At 32.8% G+C, this 16,418-nt stretch overlaps 1 protein-coding gene across 1 annotated transcript; it reads left to right on the plus strand.

The window, feature by feature from the left end:
• The first annotated feature begins 8,747 nt into the window (after nt 1-8,747).
• Nucleotides 8,748-9,893, plus strand: LOC108200877 (vicilin-like seed storage protein At2g18540). The gene has a single exon (XM_017369143.2). It carries the CDS (start codon nt 9,024-9,026, stop codon nt 9,846-9,848), a length of 825 nt encoding a protein of 274 aa, XP_017224632.1. The 5' UTR covers nt 8,748-9,023; the 3' UTR covers nt 9,849-9,893.
• The last annotated feature ends 6,525 nt before the right edge of the window (nt 9,894-16,418 follow it).

The raw sequence follows: 16,418 nt of genomic DNA on the forward strand, positions 1-16,418 counted from the left end.
TTGCAGATTATGGTCTTGTGCAACATATTCCTTATCAGTGTCAGTGTATTCACTTTTCTCTTTAGGAACAGACTTCTGTGCAATACGAACACCATTTTCAACAGATTCAGGAATAATCTTCATAGGCACAAACGGACCATTTTCCAGAATCCCAATGAACATGGGATTAGCAACTCTGATGTACAGCAACATCTTCATCTTCCAGTTGTTGTAGTCATCTTTGTCAAATGGAGGTACTTTGATTCCTAACTTGTGTGTCGACATTGTTATCAGATAAAATTACGATTGTACGGACAGCTAGCTTTTCAGATTGGTTACGGATCTCAGATCTGTATATCGATCAGCTGAGCTCTGATACCAATTGTTAGGTCCAATCAGACGTAGAAGGGGGGGGGTTGAATACGTCGTACCAATTTCTTCGATTTAATTTAATTGCGGATAATCTTTGTTTCAGTCCATGTTAAATCAATCGTAAATAAATAACTCCAGCAAGTCGGGGAATATTCTTGTATTAGAAATAATCCTCGGGTGCTACAAATTCCAACACAAGTGTCGGCTGCAGAGACTACAATCACTCTATTACAAACTCTCGATAAATACGATCTTCTAATTGAACTCTCGAGAACGTGTATAGTGTGTGCACTTACAAAGTGTGTAGTTGTTTTCAAATGAAAACACAAAGCTCTATTTATAGGCTTTACAAAATCTAACCATGGTTAACGAGTTCGTCCTGGACGACTTAAGTTCGTCCTGGACGGATTCGTTTTATAAAAATAAAACTAACTCCAAGTGAATACAGGAGATTGGCGCCACTTTCATATACATATATATATATATGAATATATGTATAGCTAAGTTGCGCTCCATATATACATATATGTATATTCCAGTGTCTTCAATTGTGAGAGTCAAACTTGGCGCCTCCTGGTCAAAGTTTGCGCTTGTACAGTGCATCCATATGTGACTTGAGATAGAATATTTGCTTGGCCACAGAGTTGATTCAGTGTCAAGCGCAAGTTTTGACTAAGTCAAACCTTGCGCTTTGACATGGTCAAACATTGCGCCTCTTCACTTAGAGTGTTCCCCCTGTATGACTTGACTTAGAAAGATTTGAGTGAAGTTGCGCCTGGGACAAGATTTAGGGTCGCAACCTTTGACCTGGTCAAAGGTTGCGCTCCATCAGTGGTCACACATATGTAGTGACTTAGAAACTTCTTACAGACTTATACTGTGAAGAGGAGAAGCGCAGGTTTTGACTTTGGTCAAACCTTGCGCCTCAACTCTTACACAGTGCAATGACTTGGAGAATTTTCTCAAGTCATTCCATTTTGCACGAATTAAATATATACATATATATATTTAATTAATTGTGATAAATTAATTACTTGAATTATTTAAATTCAAATAATTCACAATTAATATATATATACATATATATCTAATTAATATGTCTTTTGGCAATAAATCCAGGAGCAGCTCGATTGACTTGATCAATTAATCCTTTGATCGAATCCACTGAATACTTTCGTACGTCCTGACGTCCTGTGCACTGGTCTGGTTCACGAACGACTCGAACTGAAATAATTCTTTGAATCCTTTGCTTGATGATATACTTGATCAGTCATTCCGGATTAGATGTTGCTTCGATAAATTTGATTACAAATAATCAAATTAAATATACTGGAATCTTCTGGTCTTTGATACTTGATCTTCAGGCAATCTTGATAGCAGACACATTGAACTTTATTCTTCACTGAGGCTTGAACATGTTAATGAACTTCTTTCAGTGGACGGATGCTCGTCTCAGATATCTTGATTGTCTTTGTCTGTTCGTATCGAATCTCCAACCTGTAGATTCCTGTATTATACTTACGTATTGTTTCCTGTCTTTTGATGTGTTGAGTTATCGAATTACATTTACATTACATTATGCTTTACAAAAACAATAGTCGAATCATATTTTTTCTAAGTATAACATATTTAATGATTCATTAATACCTTATTATTTTTTATATAATTTTATGAAAATATCAGTTTAAGAGGTAATCGCCTTTTCAATCTATTGAATTTTTAATGCAATATCATACACAAAATCTTGTAAGTGCTTAGGAAGTTTTTTCATGTTTAATTCGAAAGAGATAAGAAGCTAACAATTACAATTAAAATAGGTAGATATACGAAAATATACATGTAAATGTGAAATAATTTAAATGTATAAAGATAAGAAAATTATTGTTTGAAAATTTTCTAATCATATTTTAATTTTAAATATTTTAAGAAAAGGCGATTAGCAATTTAAGAGATAATTCAATTTTTGACTTTTTAATTTTTCATGCAACATTATACAATAAAGTCTTCAGAGTGCTTAGGAAGTCTTCCCATATTTAATCAGAAAAGGCGATTAGCAATTTAAGAGATAATTCAATTTTTGAATTTTTAATTTTTCATGCAACATTATACAATAAAGTCTTCAGAGTGCTTAGAGCATCTCCAACCATCTAAAACCCTTGGCTAAAAGGTGAGTTGGCTTACTTAAAATAAAAAAATTTAGCCAACAGCTCCAAAAACTCAACTCCAACCATGCTCACCTGTTGTCTATAAATTTAGCCAACCTCCTATGGATGGCTAAATTTGTCGAACCTCTACAGGTCTGTAAGAAAATCTGTAGGAAGATTGTACATCATTTATTACCATATTGAACTGATATATTCTATTTTAACAAAATAAAATATTAATAACATACTATTTTTAAGTTATAGCCAACCAATATAGCCAGTACCATTGAAGCAAAATGTCTTGCAGGTTCAGCAAATTTTACATAATGTCTTACAGGTCCAATTTAGCCAACGATTATAGCTAACGCCGTTGGAGATGCTCTTAGGAAGTCTACCCATATTTAATCAGAGAGAAATAGAAAGTAATTACAATTATAGATACGCAAATATATGAATATATACATATACATATGAAATCAATTAAAAGAATCAAAATAAGTAAAGTAAAGTCTGTTACAGTTAGTATTAATTGTATGAAATAAAATTCCCGTGCAAGTTATACTAATTATTCAATTAACATAGAGCTTGAAACCCTACATAGAGAGGAGGAGGAAAAAAAGGATGAGAGAGATACCGGTAAATTTGAATTTTTAAAATAGATGATAAGAATTGATTTGATTTTGAATTTAGAAATAATGATGATTAATTTCATATCTTGGAGAGTACTTGAGAAATCTTTTCATATTTAAATTAGAAATATAAGAAGTCAATAACTACATTTAAAAAATAAGCTAAAAATTAGGAAGAGAATGATTTTTTGTTAAGACAATTAAAAACAAATTCATGAATGCATGCGTAATGTGTGGGATTGGAATGAACTTGACATATATGAATTAACTAATGAGTTGGCACTGCTGATGTGGCATAATTTAAATATGTGGCTTTATGATGTGGCTTTTAACGAATTACGTGGACTTCTTGACGTGGTATCGTTCAGGATTTATGATATACATAGATGAAGTGTAGAGATGAAATCTTTATATATTTTTAATAAAAGACATATTATATATATTTTTAGAAAGATTATATTTAAGTCAAGTGAAGTGAATCAATTATAATTCTACGTTGACTATCCCTTAATATATACATACATTATAGCATTTGTATTTAATTGAGATAACTAATCGGTGTTTTTTAACCGTCAACTTTGAATGCTTGATAAAATACAAACTATGTAGTCTGACCAATACATGGAACAACATGTCTAAATTTGTTGGCTGATAATCGATACGAAGGATGGAAAAATTCGTCTATACTCTCATTGAAGAAAGGAAGACTACGGAAGGATACTAAACCACCTGGTTGTGAAATTGTTTCTTCAAGTACCTCCGAAGTCGGAGCTTACAGTCCAACTTGCACTTGCTCAAAATGAGAATTGCAAGAGTAATACAAATATGATGCATGAAGAAATAATGGGTGATAAGTCTGATGTTTTCATATCATGGACGAAGTAAATTCATCTGGTTTTTTTGAACGAAGTTTGCTAATCCATGTGTAATCTTCCATTTTAGTATATCACAATATTTGCAAATTATATTCCTGTAAAATATCTTGATGAATTACTGCATCAGCCTTTAGATATCAAGTTATATCTGCGATTCATATTTATCAAGACGATTTAGAAACACCAGTAATCTTGATGAATTACTGTATCAGTCTATGTTAATCCAAGTTTGAGTGCGGTATATAGCAGTGAGACATAGATATTTATTTAATTTGCTTATCATTCACGCGGAATCATATAATTGTATTTTTTATTTCAAAACAATACGAGAATAATTTATAAAGTTTTTATGTCGTTCTAGGCTTAATCATGATAAATATGTATTACTGCTAGATCTCTGATTATAACATCTTCAAGATAGCTGAATAATCGTACTACAATATTTAGATTTTTATGAAACAATAATGTAATAAAGTATTTGAGAATATGCTCAAATCCTTTATATATAAGACTGAGTTTTTCATCCGGACTATGTTGATTTTAAATGACGTTTTATTCAATTTAATTTAATTTTAAATTTTGGATTATTTGATGGTTTGATTTTCTGTTCTTAATCATAAAAATTATTTCCCAACGCCACAAAAAAAACAACTACAATATCTAGACACCCGTGCGCGGAGCGCGGGTAAGAAAATCTAGTATATATAATAGCCCAACACGTTCGTGTTAAGCCTCCCTCCTGAGCAAATAAATTACCTAGCTCCGAACCCGAGTCTAACTCCGAACCTAACTCCTCCTTATATATTAAAAAAAGAGTTATTGATGGGAATCGAACCCACGACCTCTACAATAAAAATATGACACTCACACTACTTGAGCTACGCAATCAATTAATTTGTTATTCAAAATCATTAATTACATACATTAAAACTGTTGTATTATATTTATATTTTTTTCCAATATCTTATTTTTACATGATAGATTAATATCTATAAATTAATTATTTATGTAAATAGATTTAAAATTGAAAAAGAATCTGAATTATTGTGCTCGAACCATGATTTAGATTTCTAGAAATATATATAATTCATATTCGAATAAAAATGAACGAATTCAAATTTAACTTAACAGTTTAAATGAGTACCAACACAATATTATAGAAATTTTAAGCCATGAATGTGAGAAATAAGCACAAGTGAACATCTTTGAAAGGAAAAATTGATGGACTTTCAAATGAACTATGCCATATTAGTTTTTTTTAATTATAAAAGATGATTTATAAAGATATTACAATATTTTGGAGAACATGAAATAAGATAACTCAAAGAATATTCTTATTTAGCTAGATTACTTTTTATTTTAAATTATGAATTCAGAATTCTAACGTGTAATTATATATTTTTCTAAAAAAAATTATAGATATAAGAATAGTGAGAAAGACATCAAATTTGATGTTAGAAAATATATCTAAATGATGTAATTTTGATGATATATGAATTTGAAATATTGTAACTTTTGATATGAAGGTGAATTTAAGGAAAATTCTATAATGTCAATCAAAAGTCAACCAAATAAGCCCGCAAGGGTTGGTTCAGCTGGTTAAAGAGGGGACTTGTATCCTCTTGGTCACAGGTTCGACTCCCGAAGGGAGCGAAATTTGTGATTATGCCTCCTGGACCAGGTTCGGGAGTCGAAATTTGTGATTATGCCTCCTGGACCAGAGCCTGTCGCTTAAGTGCGGTTTACCTTGCTGCGGGTTCCTACGTTAAAAAAAAAGTCAACCAAATAATAATAAAACGCGTTTATGAGACCTCGTAAAAAGAATTGAGGAATAAATTTTATTTGGTTAAAATAAAATAACATATAGGATTAAGTTATATATATTAAAGTCTTAAAACTATAATTTTAATATGCCACCCATCAATATATAACATACCAGTTAAATAAAATGATTCAAATTACAATTAAATTAATTATTAATTACATATTAAACTGATTTATAGTATAATTAATTCTGAACTGGATAATCCGACGCGATACGGTGAAAACTAATATCTGATTAAACGGGACTAAAACAAGAATGTTTTTCCATAATCCAGAATATCGAAGACATGATTTAATTTTTAGCAATTGAACATGATATGCTACACTACTCACCCCAAAGAAATACGAGTATCAAAATATTTAAAAATGTGAGTTTGCACGGAGCTAAAAAATTAGCCACACGACTGATTAAACTAAATATTTCATGTTTTTATGAACTTTATGGGGTCTAACTCATATCTACTCTGTTTTTGCTATTTGAAATTCCGGATAATCATTTTGAGATTTGGTTTATAACAATTACATGACAAATCATTAAAAGTCTTAATCAACAAGCTCAGAAAACTAATGATAAAAAATTAAAATTTTATAACGGGACAATATTGTAACATACTGTATCAAAATAATAATCATCTAATATTTTAAATTAACAATAAAAATCTAAGATATTGAAGTACTATATGAATGATATGAAAATTAAAAAGGTAAGTCACATCAAACGTGTCAGAAAATTTCGGTACAATTATAAGTTAGTAGTTCAATTGATGCTTTTTTAATAAAATAAGGTATGTGTCTTTTTATATACAACAAGTGTTTCAATTTCTATTTATACAAAGTGTATGCGACATATGCTAAAAAAGAATGTGTTGATGATCTGCCCATCATGTATCACTTAAATATTAAACAACGTATGTTCAAAAAAGAAGAAATAAATATAAAACAACACGGACCACACATGACATCTTCATCTAATCATGATTTAGGATATCCTAATTCACATATCAAGAACAAGTTTTCATCAAAATTATGGTTATATCAGATGAAATAATTTAATAATTTTCAACAATAAATTACAAATACTTTCAACGAGGTATATTATATTTAAAATTTAAAAGCTTCAGTATTAATTTCAAATATAATTTTGAACATGTAAATAATATGGTAGTGACCTCTATAGCCTAACAAATTTGAATATAGAAAAACCAGGCCAAATGTAATTTTTGATCCATAAATTTTTTAAAAATATAGTATTTATTATTACTATTAATAGTATTAGGTTGCGAATATTACATTTCATATTTATATATTTTGTGAAAGAATAAAACATAATAATTTGCTCGAAATAATATGACGACACATGAATATTATTTTAAAAAACAACATAAACTAAAACTAGAGGCCCGTGCCTCGCACGGGCTTTTATGCTAGTTTGCAACTGAAAGTGCAATTCTAATTTAATTTTTAAAAAAATTAATTTATAAATTGATTTTAGTTGATTCCAAATAATTCGGATGATGCGAGGACTTCCGCTTCAGGTACAATCACAACCAATTAAGGACTACAATCAATTAACCCTATAATCGGAATATACAATCTACTCGTCTCGTGAACCATGGATGACTTCCTCATTTTCATGTCTGCACAACCATCTTTTATTAACAACATATGGCATTTGGATGTTTAAAATGATCCCTTTAATCAGTCTTATATACATCAATCAAAGCTTTAGGTCCTTTTGTAACTATGTGCATCATGATAATCATATTCCTGATAGCTATCGAGAGACTTGTAACCTTTGTACCTATTTATTGAAGCAAATTCAATATATAAAGATATATGGGTGTTTTGTGTGTATAGGCGGGAGTGCGGAGAGTGGTGAGATGAAAAAGGTGGTTGTAGAGTTAGTTGATTGGAAATTAGAAGTTTGGGGCAAAATTAAAAGTTTGAGGTGTTTTAGAGGTTTGACCACTTAAATAAGCTAATATTAGTGCTTGGTAGTTAGCGGATTGAAATAGAGGTTTGGATCAAAAAAACTAATTTTGAAAAAGCTACTTTGAGAAGTTTTTTGGATTAGCGGTTTTGGTTTCTGTCAGAAAAAACTAATCAATCAGCTATTTACCAAACACTTGTACGAGAAACAGCTAATTCAATCCGCTAGTCAAAACAGCTAATTTGATCCGCTAACAGCTAACCGTTAATTCCCAAATAGGGTCATTATGTAACCAAATATGATTTCAAGTATTAAAATTTTAAAATTAAATTTGTGGTTGATTTTAGTTAATCAGTAGCAAATGTGGTTGCAACAATTGCAAAACGTATTTTTGAAAATATATTTTGTAACTTCGATATTTTAAAAAGTCTAAAATATATTTATTTTATATGTAATAAAAAGTTCGGTTATTTCAGTTTAAACCAAAATATTATATCAAAAATCAAACCGAACATATATTATTTCGATTCAAAACCTGAAAAACGGAATTAATCGAAGTTTTGGAAAAAATAAAACCAAATCAAAAAAATTTTACGCGTCAGGTTGATTTTACTCGGCAGTATTAGAGCTGTAATTCGAGTCGGGCGGCTCGCGAGCTCGCCGGGCTAGAACTCGTTTAAGTAGGCTCGACTCGGCTCGTTTAGTTAAACGAGCCGAGCTCGGCAAAAGTTCTGGCTCGTTTAATTAAACGAGCCGGCTCGACTCGAATCGTGAAATTAAACGAGCCGAGTTCGGGTAGAAGTTTTGGCTCGATTAAGTGTAAAATTAAACGAGCCGCTCGCCCGACTCGCTAAAATCGGCTCGTTAAGCTAAACGAGCCGGCTCGACTCGACTCATGAAATTAAACGAGTCGAGTTCGGGCTGGGATTTAGACTCGATTAGTTAAACGAGCCGGCACGGCTCGATTAACTTCGACTCGAATTACGTCCTGCCCTAATTACACCCCTACCCAATGTAGCTTTCCTCTCTCTTTGAACTCTCCAGGCTTCCCAAGTTGAATAGCAAAAACAGAAACATCGCCGAGTAGTGGGTGAAGCCGAAAGACAAACAAGGTTTGTTTCGTGATTGTTAATTTCGTAGTGCTTCTGCCTTTGATTTTGTAATTGTAATTCTCACTCTCCTTTTCCAATTAGAATTTGAATCACAAAGTTCCCCTAATTTCTTTCTATAAAACCCTAACTACTACAATCACACACACTTTTCCACAACAATGGAAATAGATCATTATGCTGTTCTTGGTCTACCAAGTGGTGTTCAAGGGGCAAAACTCTCCCACAAAGATATCGTAAAAGCTTACAAATTAAAGGCCTTAAAATTGCATCCAGACAAAAGGCGAGATGACCCGAATGCTCATAAAAAATTTCAGAAGCTTCAGAGCTCGTATGATGTTTTAAAGGACCAAAATACTAGACAGGTTTACGATGATCGTCTTCGAGTTGAATGTGAGAGGGGTTTACGGGATTTGATGCGTAAGAAGATGATGGCTGATCTCAGGAAGAAAGACTTGGCGGAGAAGCAAGCTCGGGAGGAGGAGGAAAGGAGGCGGTGGAAGATGATGGAGGAGGTCAGGAGGAGGCAAGAGTTATTGGAGAAGAAAGCTCGCCGTGAGGAGAAAAGGAAGCGGAGGAAGATGATGGAGGAGATGAGGATGAGAAGAGAGTTGGAGGAAGAAAGAAGGCGACTTGAGATGCAGGAATATCTTGAGAGGAAAAAGCTAGCCGAGAAGCAAGCTCGGGATGAGATTGCTAGATTTGTTAAAGACGGGCAAATCGGGCTGGACAGGGAAAAAGTGGTTAAAGTATCGTGGGATAGGATTGGTGAGCAGTATAGTGTTCCAGGATTACGGGAATTGTTTCAACAGTTTAGCGAGGTTCGGTATGTGCTTATTAGAAGTTGTGATATAAACCAACGGTCGGCTTTTATAGTTATGGCTTCTAAAGATGCAGTTTTTGCTGCTACTAGGAGTGTTGTTGGGTATATTGATAATCCATTGCTAGTGTTGCCGGTTTTGAGAGGAAGCAAACATCTAGTTTAATCTTTTGTATTTACTTGATATATTAGATTGTTCTACTTCATGTACTATTACTTTCACATTTCCTTGCTATGCTCATAGTCATGTAATTATCTTACTTTGTATATCTGAATTAGTAGTAAACAAATTGAACATAATATAGAATCATTTTGAATATGATTATAACTTATAAGAGTCAACACGAAGCAAATTGTGAGACCATATATTGGTTGGAACAGGGCTTCCATTTATGTTTTTGTACCTGGTTAGATGTTTGCAACCTAATCCTCCATCTTTCTTGATTTAATTCTTACAATTCTACTATTCCTAAATTTAAAGCCTTTTGGACAATGGATATCCCAGCAAATGCTCTTGGTCATACTTAGAACAGCTTGTTAGCTCTGTCATTCGGGTATGTGAATCTTCTTCTTTAGCTCTAGTAGATTCTGTTTTGGACTATTCTGCCTCGGTGTTTTAATTTCTCAGATAACATGCATCTGATAATATCAAGGCACTTAGATTTTTCTTTGTCGTATGGTCTTAGTTCAGTAAAGCAGATCAAACTTTGTGATTGCATTTATATTAAGAGGTGCCCATGGGTAAATGGTTTAGCATCCTTGGGGTGTTCCTCGGCTTTTATTTTATCTATGGCTTGCTATCAGCTTATAGACTCCTTGCAAGTGATTGTGTGCAGCCATTGGTCCTGAACACCCCCCTCTTCCTGTGTTCTATGTAATGGACAATATGGATACCACCATTATCTTTGGGTTTTCTTGTTGCCTTGCTCCTTTAAATGATTACCATCTAGTACTGCCCCGTTGTTCCAGATGACTGGTCCAATTCATCAAGCCATTGTAGCGTGTTACGAGGAAATAGCTTGATGTCTCAGCTGATTATTTTCTTTGTATCTGCATCTGTTCATTACTTCATCCAGGAGAAGAACAGATTTTAGGCTGAGCAAGCAGGAAATTTTGGAAACACAGTTATATCACCTGCCTTGTTAGTAGAGCACTAGAGCTGATTAAATGCACATGGCATATAGTGGTATTCTCAATTTTAAAGTTTCAGAATAAAATTTCTCAAGGTGATTTATTTCCTTCTTTCCTTGATCAACCATCTTTTTTATTAGTTATTTATAGTTTATACAGCGATGATCTTGCATATGGAGTAGGGGCTCTAAGGTTTTCCTGTGCAGCTTGTAGCTTGCCTTTACTTTTTAAGTTTGATTTTGCTTTGCTGGGATATAGAGGTATGCTCTCCTTTATTTTTGCCTCAACCTGGGTAACTCCACGCTGTCTCTTGTTTGTTTTCTTATAGAGTACACAACTTTTGTTTAAGAAAATGCATAAAACTTGTGGAAATATCATGCTCTTTGTGTCGGTGTCAACTTTGACGGGCATCAATGTTTGCCCATGATTCGTAATTACTCCGTCCATCTCATTTTAATAGTATTATTTACAAATTCCACATATGTTAAAAAAACATTAGATGTGATGTCTTGTTCTTATTTTTATCATTATAATAACATTATTACCCAAGAAAATAGTTAAGCTTTTATCCATTTTTATTAAATTTTTGCATGATAAATTTTTAAAGTTGTGTGAGTCAGTGATAGTCAACATAGAAACTAGTATATTTTTGTATTGGGTAAAGAAGAGGACAAGTATTATGGGAATTTTTTTAACAAACAAGACTATTAAAATGAGATGGAGGGAGTACGTTTGCTGATTGATTTATGGTTACTTCTATAGTTCCCCAAGATTAAACTATATGATACTTCAAACCTTGAAATACGTGACTGAATACACTTGACCTCTCTCAGTGGACTTTTTATGGCTGCACACATTAAGGCATGACAAATTTAAAAGTCGGTGAACCACACAAGAAAAATGATCGAGGCACCAAGTTTATTTTTTGACAAACAAAGACAAAAAAATGTGATTGGCGGGAAAAGTACATATAGTAAAGAGCTCCAACTATCATTCTCTCCCTCACAGTAATGCATATGCATTAGCTTGGTTATGATACATTCCTTATTCAAGCATTTTAGAGTATTTCTGAAATGGCTTTATTAACATTTAATGCCTACTCAATATAGTCTGCTTCTAATACATTCACTGTTTTAAGCATTTTACATGGGTTTCCAAAACTACTCAAACTAAAGTCGTTCTTTCATCGGTGTACACCTTGTTAGAAAGGGTAGTGAGACTCTTATATCCTCTGATAGCGAGACTCCATGGAATAGTGTTTGTGACCTACGCATAAACAATATTTCTCATATTAATCTCATAAAATTATTTTAGTTTAGGTTAATAACAATTTGATCCTCAAAGTTTGCCAACTTGAACTCATAAACCCCTACAAATTCCTACTTGTACAAGATGACCATCTTTTTATTATAAAATTCAACGTTACCATTGTGCTACATGTACTTAGTTTTTTAGTTTCCTCTTTCATTTTGTTATGGTTTGGTTGGACCAATTATTCATTATTTTTAAGAAAAGTGTTGTTTTTTTTTATTAAGAGAAAAGAAGATAATTTTAAGTCAAGGAGAATGTTTTTGTTCTAAATACATTAACTTGCATTTTATAGGCTAATATATAAGGTTAAACATCCCTAAAAGATAGGACTTCAAAATACTTATCAAATAACGTATGAGACATCTCTATTTTCCTCCGGGGTAGATGATCACGTAGGGCGAATGAATCATATCACTGCTAACTTAATCAGTTTAATCTCCAACTAATTCTACTTACCCATTAGCTAACAATTTAAATATTCTCAAAAATTCAAATAACTTTGAATTATTAATCTCAACACTCCTTATTAATTCAAAGTACCAAATTTTTATCAGGGATGTACTTCCCAGCATCATTGGCTTGGAGCATTTCTCTCCACAAACTTCTTCTAGGTATGCTTCTCACCAATTTCAGATGTTGATGCACTTTTCATCAACTTACAACCTTTAGGATCTTTTAATTTTAGCCTTCTCTCCATATGGTGCACTTCTCATCGACAATTCTACTATTTCCATGGCCACATGTGCCATGATTTTCTTCACATATGTCTGCCATGTGCTTATATTTTTCCTTTCCTCTTTGAACCTCTTAGTGTTCTCCCCTTGAGAAGGTTTATCATTACCATCAGAATCTTCACCATCAAAATTTTCGGTGGCAAAACTACTTGAAGCGTCTTCACTTCTTGTTTGTTCACTTATGAACAGCTTATTAGTAACACTCAGTTTTCTCAATCGAACTTAGCTTAGATCCGTGTTATTAAAATGCGCTTAATAGTGCGATTAATGACGCTTTGCGCTTAGGAGCAAGATGTGCGATTCAAATATTAGCGATTTAATGCGATTCTTGAAAGCGTTAAAAGCGCTAAAAAGCACTCAAGTTTGGTGTGTGTCCATGAAGGCAAAGCCTTAATTGGGATGATGTGTGTATTGCTTTTGGTGACCAAGAACCTCTTTACATGACAAGTGGAAGTGTGGAACATCAATCTCAGAATGCAACTCAAATGCCATCTTATTCAACATTAGTACATGAAGTGGAAGATGATGAACAAGAATTTGAATGACTGGAAATTGAACTAAATGACTAGGGAATTGAATTAAATGACTCTGAAGCTTTTGAATTGTTGATCATTGTTTATTAATGCTTTATCAGTGATCATTTTGTTATGTAAGACATGATCAGTTATGTTTGAAAGTTAAGAATCTAATATGTAATGTATTTTTGTTACTCCCTCCGTCCCAAAAAGAGTGAGCTAGTTTGACTTTCACGAAGATTAAGAAAAATGTAGTAAGTTTAGTTGAAAAGTGGGTAAAGTGGTGGGACCTATCAATATTTAATAATAGATTGGAGATAGTGGAGGAAAGTAGTGGATGTAATAGTGTTTATTTAATAAAAAGAGAGTATAAAATAGAGAGATAGTGGGTGTAATAGTGAATAGTAGTGTTCAAAAATAGTAAGTATTATAGGTTCATTCTTTTTGGGACGTCCCAAAAAGGAATAAGGGTCATAAAATGGGACGGAGGGAGTAATATTTATGATCTTATTTTTTTCCGACGAAAAAGCGTGCGATCAATGGCGCTTCGTGAGTCTCGCTTCGAAATTAGGTTTTGAGCTTTTGAAGATATTGCGCCCTTTACAACACTGGCTCAGAAACCATTTGTTGGTTTTTTATGAAGAAAAAAGAAGAGAATGTTATGTCAACGAGAATGATGTTTATGTTCTCATATATATTCTAATATATTAACTTGCATTTTATAGGTTAACATGTAGAGAGATCCAACTCTAAAAGATTTAGATATAGATAGGACATCAAAATACTTGTCCCTACCAACTCATTCATTCTAATATTCAACTTATTCTACTTATCCAATAACTAACAATTTAAATAATTTAAAAACAATTCAATTAACTTTGAATTATTAACCTCAACAAAAGATCGATCATCCTTTTTTTTAATGATTTTTTTTTTCATTCTCAAGGCAATGAAAGAAATCAGAATTTGAAACCAACTATATGAAGAATGCAGAAGGCGGCGATTCATCATCTAATCACAGTGACATTGATTGAACCCCTGCTGTTGATGTCTGACAGGGACATATATAATTATCCCTCTTGAAATGTGGAAAACAAGTGGTCTAGGGGAATAGTGGGGAGGGATGAATATGAGGGTGATCGGATAGGCCGATGGTAAGAAAAGACACTAATTGTGAAAAGTAACCTATCAGCTAATTACAACATTTAAACTGTGACTGGAACATTTTTATTTCTTAAAGATCATAAAAATTCTAAGTAATAACTTGTATTATTAATTTATAATAGAAGTTCATATATTATCTTGGGAAAATTAATTCTAAAGTCTCTGGACTATAGACACTTTTTTTTCTAGGTCCCTGAATTATAAATGTCAATTCATAAGTAATTCAACTCTTGATTTTTTTCCTATCTGGATCCTTCCGTTAAATCTAGTTTGACGCCGTTAGTTCTTCTTAAGTTCATGAGAATCAAAGATAACTTTGAAGGTGATTCCGGTATCCAAATTTGAAGCTTAAGTAATCAAATTGCTCGTTTTTCAATCCCCTATCCATCTATACCATCAAATTTTAGTTTGGTAATTTCGAATTTTGAGTTGAATATTAGTTTTCATTTTAATAGCTTTTATTCGAATTATAATGATGTAGATTGATAGATCGTGTGATTATGAGCATGTTCATATAATTTTCGTGATTTTTAATGTTCAAATTAGCCTCGTCGGAAAATTCGAGCTCAGAGCTTTTCCGACCAAGTTCGCCGGAAAAACTAACGACGTCAAACTAGATCTAACGGAAGGACCCCAGGTAGGAAAAAATCAAGAGTTGAATTACTTATGAATTGACATTTATAGTTCAGGGACCTAGAAAAAAAAGTGCCTATAGTTCAGGGACCTAGAAAAAAAGTGCCTATAGTTCAGGGACTTTAAAATTAATTTTCCCATATTATCTTTAATATTATTAGTAAGACATTCCCTTCATTCCGTATACCTATTAGAAATTAAATAGCAAAATCTCTGAAAATTCTTGCTCTTTTTTTCCTATTCTTATCAGAATTTAGATAGCAAGGTATCCGAGAATCCTTGCGGAAAAACCTACAAAGTCCCTGTATGTTGTCTTTCGCGTCATGTAGCAAATTCCTGATGTTTCTAGAAGTGTTACTACTATAAGCACATCTCATGTTCCAAGAAAGTATAGATAGTCTGTCCTTAAGAATGCTTAAATGTTGTAGATGGGAGGATCAGATTTCATTTCTAATTTCTGTGGCAAATTTCAGGATCGCTAATAGTTTGCTGGCAATAACGTCTTCTTGCAATTGAATGATGTTACTTGCTTCAAGAAAATAAGGAGCCTGTGGCTATGTTTGCTCTGTAATATGGTACCATCAAATATTGCATCATCTTCGTTTAGCGCAAAAAATATATATATACTCCCTGCGTTCCTAGTTAGTACTCAGATTTAACTTTTGGCTGGTCAAATTGTCCAAAATTTGATTTAAAGTAATAATAAAATTTTATATCATGGAAAATTTTTAATCTGTTTTAATATGTAATTTTCAATTTTTTAAAAATAAAACTGGACTAATTAGGGACGGATGAAGTATATAGCATTCGTCATTCTTTCTGAGTTTCCATGGTCTTCCCTCCCCATGAGAAATTTATTTCCGAAGATTTCTTGTTATAGCTCATAGTGAATGACTAGAGGTGGACCTGCGGTGATCTTTATGTTCTTGCTATGATTGCTTGTGTGTATGACTCTCGGAGTTGGCAGTGTAAGCCAGAAGTCATCAAAATTTGGTTTGTCTTCTGTTGTCAATGCAGTATCAATCACCTTGGGTAGATATGGCCCCAACTGTGGTTTCTTTCTTGTATGTTGAGTCATGCTGATGTGGTTAACTCGACACTCTCGTGTGTAGTGTCCATCAACTGTTCAAAATTTTCACAGAAGTTCCTATGATTTGACAAATGTTCACATTTGTAGTACTTGGAAGATGCAGGTTTCAAGTTTGCTCTAAGGTCACACGAATTGTTGCTCAGGGCTTAGATAGGTGC

The sequence above is a fragment of the Daucus carota genome, chromosome 9 (genome assembly GCF_001625215.2).
Source record: "Daucus carota subsp. sativus chromosome 9, DH1 v3.0, whole genome shotgun sequence".
In the NCBI taxonomy this organism is placed as follows: Eukaryota; Viridiplantae; Streptophyta; class Magnoliopsida; order Apiales; family Apiaceae; genus Daucus; species Daucus carota.